The sequence below is a fragment of the Ochotona princeps genome, chromosome 4, assembly GCF_030435755.1.
Source record: "Ochotona princeps isolate mOchPri1 chromosome 4, mOchPri1.hap1, whole genome shotgun sequence".
NCBI lineage: Eukaryota > Metazoa > Chordata > Mammalia > Lagomorpha > Ochotonidae > Ochotona > Ochotona princeps.
Window position 1 is genome coordinate 14,102,397 of NC_080835.1, and position 12,486 is coordinate 14,114,882.

The 12,486-nt window shown below is 46.8% G+C and overlaps 1 protein-coding gene across 1 annotated transcript in view; it reads right to left on the reverse strand.

The window, feature by feature from the left end:
• The window catches only part of PTPRJ (protein tyrosine phosphatase receptor type J), a 31,616-nt gene extending 24,929 nt beyond the window's left edge, over positions 1–6,687 (reverse strand). Inside the window, exons 1-2 of the mRNA XM_058663025.1 lie at positions 6,456–6,687; positions 1,551–1,814 (exon numbers count right to left, since the gene is read on the reverse strand). Coding sequence (XP_058519008.1) covers positions 1,551–1,814; positions 6,456–6,672 — 481 coding nt within the window. The 5' untranslated portion in view covers positions 6,673–6,687. The remainder of the gene's footprint in view (positions 1–1,550; positions 1,815–6,455) is intronic.
• Positions 6,688–12,486: the final 5,799 nt, after the last annotated feature.

Sequence of the window (12,486 nt, forward strand, 5' to 3'; positions counted from 1 at the left end):
TCTCAAGCAGCATCCTCACTACACCCACCCCTAACATGCACTTTTAAACAGCAGCACCTAACTGTATTTGTCTTAACATCAGTAACGAAGTTATCGATTGGGATTGGTCCGACTAAAACTCAAAGTCTCAACTGAAGATAATCCAAACAGTGTCATCTTGTGACCAGCATGTTTCAGCTAATGACTAATTCATCATATGCCAATCATGCGGGCATTTTTTGAGAGCCTTTCCATCTACCCTACACCTTGGCCTGCCCTTTCATCCCTTCACTTGGCTGCTAGTGAGAATTCAGCCAGAGTGACATGCCCCCCCCTTCACTTCTGAGATGACAGCATGGAGCCCCCAAGGAGTCTTGCTTGACAATACCCACTACCGGAACACAGGGCTCCAGCTCTAAGCATCTAAAAGTACAGGTGGTGCTGCAGGCATAATCAGCCCACCCCGCCCCCGCCCCAGCTCTGCAGGTGTCTGGATGACAGGATGCCAGCCAAGGGGATGAGAAGGCAGCCTCCGGATCATCCATGTACTCACTGATCCCACGCCTCCCGTCATGGGTGGCGACGCAAAGAACTCTAGGTGGAGTCACACTTCTGTGTCTGTTTTTAAAGGAATACAATAAATAACCCAGCTGAATGACCCTGGCTAACTGTCGGGAACACCACGGTACCACAGTGGTCTGCAGTACAGTTCCCCTGGGTTCCAGTTTCTTCACCTGTGTGCCATGCTCTGGGGTCTCGGAAGGAAGTGAACTTTTCCCCACGACAGTGTCCCCCCCATTGTCCTTGCTGCTAGCTGGCCTGATGCCACGCTTCCACGGCCCTTGGTCCTTCAGGCCCTGGACTGCAGGAGGCCAGGCTTCCGTGGGAAGACCCCCTCCTCCCATCCACACACTCCAGCTGGAAAACCCTCAGAGGACTTCTCCATTTCAGTACTTATCACCTAAAAAGGAGCGTCTTGCCTAGTTTATTTTATGTCTTTTTTTTTTAATTTGGTGCTTTTCAACTGTAAAAAAAAAAGATTAAATTAGCAGCACTAATGAGAGGCTTAGGGCATTGACAATTATGCTCAATTAAAATCTAAGCTGTTTAATCTTAATTAGACTCTAAATGTTATTGGGTCTTAACTCATTTGAAACATGCGTTCCGCTATAAAGAGAAGCCAATGTCCCTGCCCAGGGGAAATTCCTGGGAATTACATAAAACACACCATCAACTTCCCAGGGACTGTACAAGGCTAGTAATGACCGACACCATCAAAACACATTTCCAACAAGTCCCCTGTCCTGAGTTTTGAGCCCAACAGTAGGCATTAAGCAATAACAAAAGTTTTCAACCCAAACAGCTGGAAGTTATTAAGCCTTCCAAAAAACACAAAGGAACCTCAATACTGAATGATCAGGGCGTCCTCAACTCCTGGGTTGGGAACAACAGAAAACCTCTCCTCCCCCGCCAGGCTGTGAAATCCAATTTCTCTCCAGCAGGCTCAGGAACTGACAAGGTTTTAGGACAAGGTGTGCCTCATGATCGTACTGGGAAGCCAGGCATCTTACCTGTTGTGACATTTGTAAGCACAGGGTGTTTCCAAGTTTCATTGCCTATTACTGGGTAGATGGAGAATCTGTATGACGTGGCTGGACTTAAGCCTGTGATGTTACACCTCGTCTGGTTTTTGTCAGTCACTGTCCACTCATTGTCCCTCTCATCCTTTATCCTATAGGTGTACTCAGAAGCTGCCGTGTTGTTGTTTTTCCAGGTTAGGATCACACTGGTTGGACCAACAGAAGCAACTTCAAAGTCAAACACAGGACTGGATCCTATTGAAAAACAGTTTTTAAGGAGAAAAATAAATGGTATTTCACAAAACAACACCCGACCCACTGCGCATATCCACTCTCCGGGTAGGAATCTCACACAGTACTCGCTCTCTTTATTGGCCTCCTAGACTTCCTGGCACCAGCAGTTTGCTGAAGTACAGGGATGGGGACTGGCTATGGAAACACAGGCTTTAGAAGAGACGAAAACTGACGGAAGCTGGCCAGTACTGCTGTGACCGAGACAGGGAGGGAGAGGCTGATACAATGAGAGACCCAAGATGCAAAATGAATCCATCCCCCAATTCTCAGCAAACACGTCTCCCTGTGACGGCCTATGAGGCAGATGAAAATGGTAACTTGCTTTTGATAAATCCTTACATCAGAAGGCAGCTCAACAGTTTTTCTGACATAAAGATGACAAGAGGCAGAACAGCAAAAAACCAAAATGACTGGTCCATGAATCCAGATCCACCCCTAAAGACCTGCTCCACCTGTCAGCTGTGAACCTGGAATTAATCCCTTAAAATCTCCAGGACACCGGTTCTCCAGCTGGCAGGTCTAACACACTGTACTAAATACAAAGAATTACTACTAACCATCAAGGATTTGGACATTTAAAAAAAAAATCTGGGCTCACAGCTCAAACCTGTCCATCATCAGTTATGTAAATCGACTGATTCAAAATCATCTCACTTCCCTATACTTCAGTGAAATCACTGATTGCAGGATACTAAGCCAATGGAAACCACTATGATTATTAAGATTATAGTTACAAAATGGATGCATCTTATTAAACTCAAGATTAAAGAGTAATAACCAGAAACAGAAAAAATAAAACACGGGAGATGGATACTTTATTCCCAAAGAGTTTGGGGTTGACCCCAAAAGAATAAAAACACAAATACTGGACGTTGACCACTGACCAAGAGTAAAACTGCTTAGGTTTTCATCACTTTCCCAAGGCGCCTCCTGCTGTTGCTCTTTAGTGTTTTTTTTAACTCCATTGTGATAAGATACATTCAATCTTGTTAAATTTGTGAAGACTGATTTTCTGGCCCAGCATCCATTGTGTCTTGGGAAATGTTTCACATGTAGTTGAGAGAATATGGGTCCTGCAGCTGGCAGATGGCAGGACCTGTAAACGCCTGTTGACTCTGTTAGCTCTGGAATCCAAGGCTTCCTTACCAGATTTCTGATTGGGCAAGTCTGCGCACTGCTCCAAGTGGGGTGTGGAGTGTCCTACTGGTCTATGAATACTGAAATACAGAAAGATGGATTTCCCTGACCTTGGGTTGCTAAATTGAGCCCTTCATCATTATATCATGACGGTCCTCATCTCTTCCTACAGTTTTTGACTTCAGGTTTCTCTACGTAGAGCTCCTCTTGTTCCCGTTTCCCTTGCATGGCAGTTCTTTTCACAGTCCTGCACTTCCTGCCCTCCTGTACCCTGATGGGCTAAGCGGATCTCTTGTAAGCAACACGCAACTGGATGCTTTCTTTTATCCTCTGAGCCATTTTATGACTTTTGATTGAATTATTCGATCCACTTATAATCAGGGTTATTCCCAGTTGCTGCAAGGTCTTTTCTCCTTATTGTCTTATTTGTAGCAAAGTATCTTTCTTTGGTGGTATGTTTTGACTTCTTGGGTTTTGTCTGTGTGCTGTGCACCTACTACAGGTCTTTATTCTGATTGCCAAAAGGCTTACCAAAAAGTCTTGTGACTGGTTACTTTTTTGATCACATACGCACGCAAGCCCACAGCTGTACTGGACTTCTCCCTCACATTGACGTTCTTGCTTAACTGTTTATTATTTTTTAGAACATTTTTAATTTACATTATAGTCAAAGGCTTACCAGCTTTACTAAAGAAGAGTTCAACAGAAAAATGTGACAGACACCCTTCTTGAACCCGCGTGTCAATCCTCACGGAAAGGCCACACCCACCTTCTCTCTATCACTCCAATTTCAGAATAGTTGCGGCCAGACGAGACCCACAGAGAGAATTTATGTCTTTTTATGCTAAATAGCCTTAACAAAATACTGTAGTTGCAATTTGCTATAATTTTTCATCTTCCTGCTAACACACACCACCATGGTTTTTACTGGGAGGACTCTGAATTTATACACAGTTTTAGATGCTCAGATGTTTTCACAGTATTCATAACATCGCCCTTCTTTTCCTTCTGAAGAACTCCCCGGGTCACTTGTTCTAGAACAGGCCTGGTGCTGATCCATTCCCTTGCTTTTCGTCCGGGAAGCGGCACCAGGCACAGTGTTCTGGACACCACACTGCCTCTCGTCTGTAAGCCTGTCACCCTCAGCGGGGCAGGAGGCTGCTGTCAGCACACTGGAGCTCCCTTGCACGCTACCTGCTGCCTTCCTGCTGCTTGAGGGTCCTCTCCTTGCCTTTGATTTGGGACAGTATGTGCTGGGTTTGACTTCTTTACGTTAAATAGGAATACAGACCTTTATATTTCATGCACCTAGATCTTTGCATCTTCCTGCAGGTTTGGAAAGTTTTCTATTATTTCTTTAAACATGCATTCCATCGATTTCTCTCCCCCTACTCTCTCCTGAACTCCGATAATTTGAATATCTGCTCTTCTGGTGCCGCTCCCATAAATCCTGTACATTTTCTCCACTGCTTTTTATTGCTTCCTTTCTTCTTCTCTAGTATTTTCAGTAACTTATACGCAAGCCCACAAACTCTTGTAAAGATGTATTTACTCATTTGAAAGCCAGTTAGAGAGAGAGAGAGAGAGAGAGAGAGAGAGAGAGAGAGGGAGATATCTTCCATCCACTGACTCACTCCCCAAATAGCTATAATGACCAGTGCTGGACCAGGCCAAAATCTGGAGCCAGAAATTTTTTTCTAAGTTTCCTTTGTGGATATGCAAGGGCCCAGGGAACTTAGACACCTGCCACTGTTTTCCCAGGTACATGAGCAAGGGGCTGTCAGAAGTAGGGCAGCCAGGCCTCTAACTGGGAACCACATATGACTTGCCAGGGCTATACAGGCTGTGTCGCAGCACTGGCCCCCACAAATTCTTTCTCCTGTTTAATTCTGCGTTTTACACTCTCTTCTGCAGGCTTCTTTTAACTCACTGAAAGCTATGAATTTTCACCATCAGAATTTATCATTTTTCTTTATCTAAAATGTTAGAAAAGAATATTTACTCTTTCATCACAATATTTAACCAATTTCTATAATATTTCAATTTCACATTTTTTGTCATTTCTAATGTACCTGGTATGTACTAAGGAATATAATGTATATCTGGCCTGATGGCTCAATGGCTAAATCCTATCTTGCAAGCACTGGGATCCCATACAGGTGCCGGTTCTTGTCCCAGCTACTCCATTTTCCATCCAGCTGCTTGCTTCCGGGTTGGGAAAGCAGTAAAGGATGACCCAAAGCCTCAGGACCCTGTACCTGTGTGGGAGACAGAAAAAGCTCCTGGCTCCTGGCTGTGGTTCAGCTCAGTTGCAGCCATAACAGCTGGAAAGTGAACCAGTGGATGGAAAATCTTTCTCTCTGTCTTTGATCTGCCTTTCCAATATGAATAAATAAATCTTTAAAAAAGAGTATGTACATAAAATAAAGCATGATGTAATGACCAATTACCAGTCACCCCTGAAATCAGATCATTACCAATTACTCTTCACTATAAACGTATTCCTCCTGCTACCTACCCCTGCCTCCTGCAATTTAGGATGACAATTACTCTAAAACTTGTTGTTTATCATTCCATCATTTTTGTTCTTTATATTTTTATGATATATGTATGTGTTTAAGTAATTTATTGTTTGTTTTGCTTGTTTTGAGTCACATAAAATATTACCATATTGTATGAAATACAAAAAAAAAAGAATTTGTCATTTAATCTTATTATATCTTTTATTTATACTCACTTACGTTTTCCTCATTTCCTTGAATTGTTTTCCTGTATTTTCACTAACTATGTTGAATTTTCGTAAGAGAGTAACTCGGGGGGCTGGAACCATGGTGTAGTGCATTGAGCATCTGTCTGCAGCTTCAAGCACTCCATCTGGAGCCAGCGGCGTGGCATAGTGAGTTGAGGCATCAGTTCAAGACACAACTGTACCACTTTAGTCCAGCTCCCTGCTCATGTGGGTAGGAAGGCAGTGGAAGCCAGCCCAAATCCTTGGGTCTCTTCACTCACATGGAAGACCCACAGAAGGCTCCTGGCTCCTGGCTTCAGACCAGCCAAGCTCCAGCTATCTCAGTCATTTAGGTGAGAGGTGGGGAGGCAGAAGGAAGCAGACTACAAACTCCCATGTGCGAGATGACTTCAGTGTTTGTAAAAGAAAAAGTGTGTGTGTGTGTGTGTGTGTGTATGTGTGCGCATGCACGCATATGGGCATATCTTAAAATTGTAAAAGATCATACTCCAAAAGCTATCGACGACTGAATCTCTGGTTGACAGTTTATGCAATTTTTTCAATTCTCACTTAACTGTATTTTATGTACTAAAAATGCAGCACTGTTGTAACAAAAGTTTTAATATTTTTCTTGGATAACTCAGAAATAGTATTTAGAAAGCATCCCATTTACACATAATGCTGATTTTCCTTAAGAAACATCACCAATGGACACAAATCCCAGCTCACATCCTTACCAGTTGTACAGGAGACATTCTGTGGGTCCCCTTCAGTCCCATTTGGTCCTTGTGCAACTATTTCAAAGACATAGTTGGTCCCAGGATTTAAGTCACGGATGGTGATGCTCTGGTCGGTGCTGTTTTCCACCCTGAGCAGTCCAGCTCCATCCTGTATGACAGAGAGCCTAAAGGACTCAGAGTCATTGCTGCTCCAGGCTAGGCTGACTTCCGTCATGCTGACATTCGTCACTTGGAAGTCAGACACTGGATTAGGCACTGTGGGAAGAAAGGGAAGGCTTGGGGTCACACTGTCTGCAGACGGCAGGACTGACCAACCCTCCCAAAACATGCACAAGGCGAGGAAATGCAGACTTGGGACAGCTGGTCACTATTTCTCTCCTCTTTGCGTCATCACCCACAACGCGAGTCCCTCTGAAAGCAGCGCTCGTGGCCATGGAGAGAGCAGCTGCTCTCAGAACTGCAGGCCCCATTTGGCCTCCTATTTGAGATGCCGGGTAGAAGGCTCCCATTGCAAGGGCTGGATTGGAGTTCTGGTTCCACTTCTGACTCTAGCTTCCTGCTAATGCACATTTTGGAAGAAACAGGTGACAGCTCTCTGCCACCCCACATGGGAGACCTGGATAGAATTCCCAGCTCCTAGCTTGTACCTAGTCCGGCCCTGGCTACTATGAATCAGCCAATGGGATTTCTTGCCCGCTCTCTCTCTCTCTCTTTCTGCCTCTCAAAACAATTAAATAAACTTGCCTTTTTAGAATAGGAGTGCAGACACTGGGATTTAAGTTACACAAGATCACCCAGGCCCATACCCAAGAGCTTATGCCCTGGAGTTCAACTTGGCCGCTCCTGGCTGCGTGATCATGAATGCTTTAGTAAGCCTTCCAGAGTCTCTCTTTAGAGAGCTGGTACCAAAGATGCTGTTAGCCAATTTCCCAATGTCCACCTTTCCCTTCACCATGTACCTCTCAGAGTTTTACTATGGGGGATAAAGTCTAAATGCCCCGGCCTCCCTTGCAGCTAGATTCAGCCATGTGACTAACTTCCAGCCAACCCATTATGAACAGAAGCACTGCATGACTTTTAGGAAATATCTTCTTAAAGACCAGAGCTCTGCTATTGGCTTCCCACCTTCCCGTAGCCGGAATATGGATGTGACAGGAGCCTGACTCCAGAGCCAGCCCCGTGGTGCAGGCTACAGCTTCGTGGTCCCAGCTTACAACACCTGCTCTTGGAGCCAGTGAGGACAGCACAGGTTCCTGACTGCTCAGGCTGCTGTCTGTGCTAAGAATGGCATCCGAGCTGCCGTAGTCAGGCAGCCACTTCCGGGAGGCAGGCATCATGCCTGTTATCATGAATGGCATTGCATTCCCCAATCATCTTCAGAATCTGATTGATTTTTTTTTTAAGATTTACTTTTTTTTATTACAAAGTCAGATATGCAGAGAGGAAGAGAGACAGAGAGGAAGATCTTCCGTCCAATGATTCACTCCCCAAGTGAATCTGAAACCGGGAGCCAGGAGCTTTTCCGAGTTTCCCATGCAGGTGCAGGATCCCAAGGCTTTGGGCTGTCCTCAACTGCTTTCCCAGGCCACAAGCAGAGAGCTGGATGGGAAGTGGAGCTGCTGGGATTAGAACCGGCGCCCATATGGGATCCCGGGGCTTTCAAGGCGAGGACTTTAGCCACTAGGCCACGCCGCCGGGCCCAAGAATCTGATTGATTTTAAAGTGGTTAAGGGTCTTTTAAGTTGTAACCAAGTTCACATGAGGTCACCTGGGAGGACCCTAACCGGATGTGACTGTATCCTTAACCAGAGATGAGGACACAGACAACACACAGGTTGAAGGACCTCCGTGGGAAGTCCCAGGGGGAATACAGCCTCCTACAAGCCAAGAGGAGAAAGGAGACCCAATCCACCATTATGCTGACCTCCCACCTCCAGGCTGCAGCACTGTGAGAGAGCTTTCTGTGGAACCCAGTAGGGCTGCCCTGACCACCTCCCATGTCACCCTTCCATGGACCCCATTACTCCTGAGCCCCAGGTCAAATCTGCCAAGAGCCCTAATACTCCACCATCTCCAAGGTAAGTCCACCCATGGAAGCTTTTTCTGCCTGAGGTATCTTACCCTCTGATTCTGATTAACCAGAGAAAACCCAGTTTGAGGACACACCTACTGTTCGCACAGCTTTGTATAATCACTCTAATTACCTCCTGTTTGCTTACTGGAGGTTTCAGCGGGATGTGCCTCCTTTACATGGTACCATGAGAGCAATTTCTATGGGTCACAGATTTTCATACTTTTCCCAATAGCACAAAAAAGCAGGTATTTCCAAATTTGAGGGACAAATAAAAGCTACCAATGTTTTTTTTTTTCCAGAGATAAATTAAGAAAAAAAACATATTGTCTCTATTTCCTGAAGAAGCATTTTATGACCAAAACATTACTAAATTCCAGAACGGGTGCTGCTTTCAACTGAATGCTCATACACTGGCTTATCTTATTCGAACTGTTCCTATTTCACTACACACCCTGGCATGGACCAGCACTCGTCAGCAACTGACATCCATGAAGGTAAACTACAGAGTGAGGTCCCCTCTGGCTTTCCAGAGGTCACACAAACCCAATAGCTTGTATTCTCAAATGTAGCAGCCCAAGGGCAACGAAGCAACACGAGCAAATACTTACAGGAAACAGCACACAAAATATATTTTAAAAATAAAATAATGTATGACAGCTTCCATGAAGTTAAATCACTCATGGATGCGAGTCAGGGATAAAGAGTCACAGAAAATACCCAATTTTTAATATATCAGGAGTGCACAGTTAATTGTTTTTTCTTTCTGCCATGTGCTGTTAAAATGGAAAGGACGCAGCTTTCAACCAATGAGCATGTCCCATGATGTTCACCTAACCATTCATGTTGCTTTGTGTCCATTAGGGGGCAGTCGCAAACAACGCAAGAAGGAAGGAATGCGGTACTCACCAGCACCTGTGCACGCGATCTGTAACAGAAACAGAAAACCAAGTCAGTGATTCATTCAGCCGCGGAAACGCAAATCAGACACAAAGCGATGGAGGATTTAATACCGAAGTGGGGTGTTAAGAAGTTTAGTCAGCAACGGCCTGCTGGCCAGGGTAAGGCTGTCCCGGCACACCACATACAGGGACTTGAAGAACCCATGATCAGTTACAAAATCCTGACCGCAACACATCCAGGCAATGGACAGGCTGGAGGGTAGAAGTGCGCTTCCCCACACGCAGCAGCCCCAGGACAGGCACTTCTTTCCCGGCCCCCCGTGCCACTGCAGATGGGTCTGAGCCCTAAGGACAAAGCAGCGCCTCCTTCCCTAGAGCTACCTCCAAGTCCCCAGCGCAGGTGCAGAGCCTGGCCGGAGGGCCAAAGAAACCCCATGGGCTTTAGGACTTTGCAGTTAGAGGACATCGCTGTTCTTCCTCCCGCCAGTAGGTGGCAGCAGGCTTTGTTCTAACCCTAGGGAAGCAACCCTGGGAAAAAGCAAGCAGCAGTCAGGGTCTCCACCTTGGCCATGTTTAGCTGGGGAGGGGTCCTCAGGAGCGTTCACTGGGACCCGTCGATCATTCCTCACAGTTCAAAATGCAAAGAGAGGTCAAGTTTACGTGTTCTATTCCTTCGGCAACACACTTCCTGGGAGTGCGAGAGATTTTTCAAAGTATAGCCCTCAAGAAGAACTGAAATAATCCCAAGGGGGGCAGGTGGGAAAGGGTGTCCCCTGCCCTCCCATCCCACTCAAGTCAAAACTGACACCCAGGGGGCAGAGAGACGAGGGAGGAAGGGAGAGATGATTGTCTTCTTAGAAACGGACCTATGAAATTCTGTGAAATCTGTTCTCTTCATGTTATTTTAAAAATAGGACCGAAAGAAACAAAGCTGAAAATCCACCAGTCCCCAGCGCCCCTTCCCCTTGAAGTCGGCTCCCCCTTCCAGCCTTTACATATTACTTCTCTCCTCCAGAAGCATCCGGCCCCAGACATGGCCCCAGTGCCCCCTCCTCCACAAGTCCACCTCTAACTTCTGGTGGAAACAAGCGACACACATTTCCACCCCAGCACTATCACCTCCAACTACACTGCCCGCTCCATCAGAGGTCTCACAACGCTTTGTGCAACAGAAAACACCAAATCAGTACTATAGGAGACAGGGGGAAATGAGCCTGGAGAAAGAAAGAGAGGTTCCTCCCTGCTCAAAGTTTTCATCCCACCCTCCATCTCTCCTTGAGGCCCCATGGCCTCAGGCCTAAGCAGTTTCAGATGATCCACTTGCCTCCAGTTCCTGCCCGGCCGCCTGCACTGTGTTCCCACCCACACAGTCTCAGAAGGATCCCGGGAAAGTGGCACACAACAGCAAACCTGTTTCTGCCCAGTAGCTGAAAAACGTAAAGCTACAGGGCCCTGAGGCACTACCTTCCCACGGTGTCATCTCGGCCTATGCTGCCACTGCCCGGATCCTGCACTGCAGCCGTTCAGTCATCCATGCGTCTAAGTGCTTCCTCCAGCCTGGGCTCCCACACTAACCCTGTCAGCAGGAAAGTGAGGGCAAAGATGTGAGAGATGGAAAGCAGCAGTGACCTGTTTAACAAGCAACTCATGAACACCTGCACGGGTCAAGCACCCCACTCAAGTACTGCAGCTAACACAGGTTGACCGTCTTTACCCGGAATCACGTGTCCGAGAGCTCAAGAGGTCAGAGTGCAAGGATCGCAGGCAAGTTTCCAGGCGAGCAAGCTCAGGGCTTGCAATATGCTTCCTCAAGCCTTCTCAGGGCATGCAAGCGGGCCGCTGTCACTGCCGGGCCTTGTTCCAAGCACTTTGCCATGTGCACCCCACCATCCCACCACCCAGCAGCTACGTGCAAGTCACCGGAGAGCTGGGGAGCAACAGGGCTTGCCTCTGGACCTTGTACTTGGCCTCCAGAGTTCACATGTCTGACCATCAGCTATGTGAGCTCCTGCTGCCAAGCAAGCAGAGAGGCATGTACAAGGACTTAGGGAAGACATAAAGACCCACTTCAGAAGGGCAGAGGAAACATGCTTCTTGGCTGTTTGGCAGGCTTTCTCCTGGCAACCTTGCCCAAGGTCCTAGGTGTCAAGCGATGTGGCTGCGTCCTGCTGGGCTCAACACAAAGCAGTGGTCAGGTGCAAATCCACACTGTATCACTCCCCCTCACACATCACTGCTGCCTCCACATTCTGCCTCTCCGGTTCTCATCCTCTCCTCCCTAGGCCTGCCCTCCCCTAGGAACCTGGAGTACTTTCCTCTGAACTCGAGGACCCAGACCAAGACACAGAGGAAGCGGACCTTGGAGTCTGTAAGGCGGCTCCTGAAGGAGCGCTTCCTCGTGAATGAAAAGGAATGAAAAGAAACACACACACACACACACCACCCCATCTTGGGGATCTGCCTGTAATATCTGGAGCCCTTGCAGCCGCTTTGTGAACACATGCACCTGCTACAGATGGCTGAGAGCAATGAGGATCCTTGAGCTGCTAAGTCAACCAACTCGAGACCCTCCCTGCTCCAGATTTCATGCTTAGGGCAATAACACCCCTCTTGTTACCGTTACTGGCAACAAAACAGTGCTCACTGGGGCACAACAACAAAAGAAGATAATTTTTTTCCACATTACGTCTCATTTTTACAGATTAAAAAAAAAAATGCAAAACCAAGAAGAATTCAGTGTCACAGAGCCAGCCCAGGTCTGCCAGGTCCTGCCCCTACCCACAGACAAAATATACTTATAACCACACCCAGCAAACTATCCATACGAGCAGACACTTTAGACGGGCTGGACAAGAGACTCATCTTTCTAAAGTTAACTTAAAGCCTAGTTGTACCCAGGAGAAAGATGGGCGCAGACCAGTTTCCACAGATTTGCACATTGAACACCAAAGTCAACAGCAGAGAAAAAGGAAGTCCTACTTCCTATCCCTTCCCCTTCAGCTCCTTCCCCCTCCCAAGAGCGCCCCAAAAGGGCCATAGGGCTCGCACCCCTAGA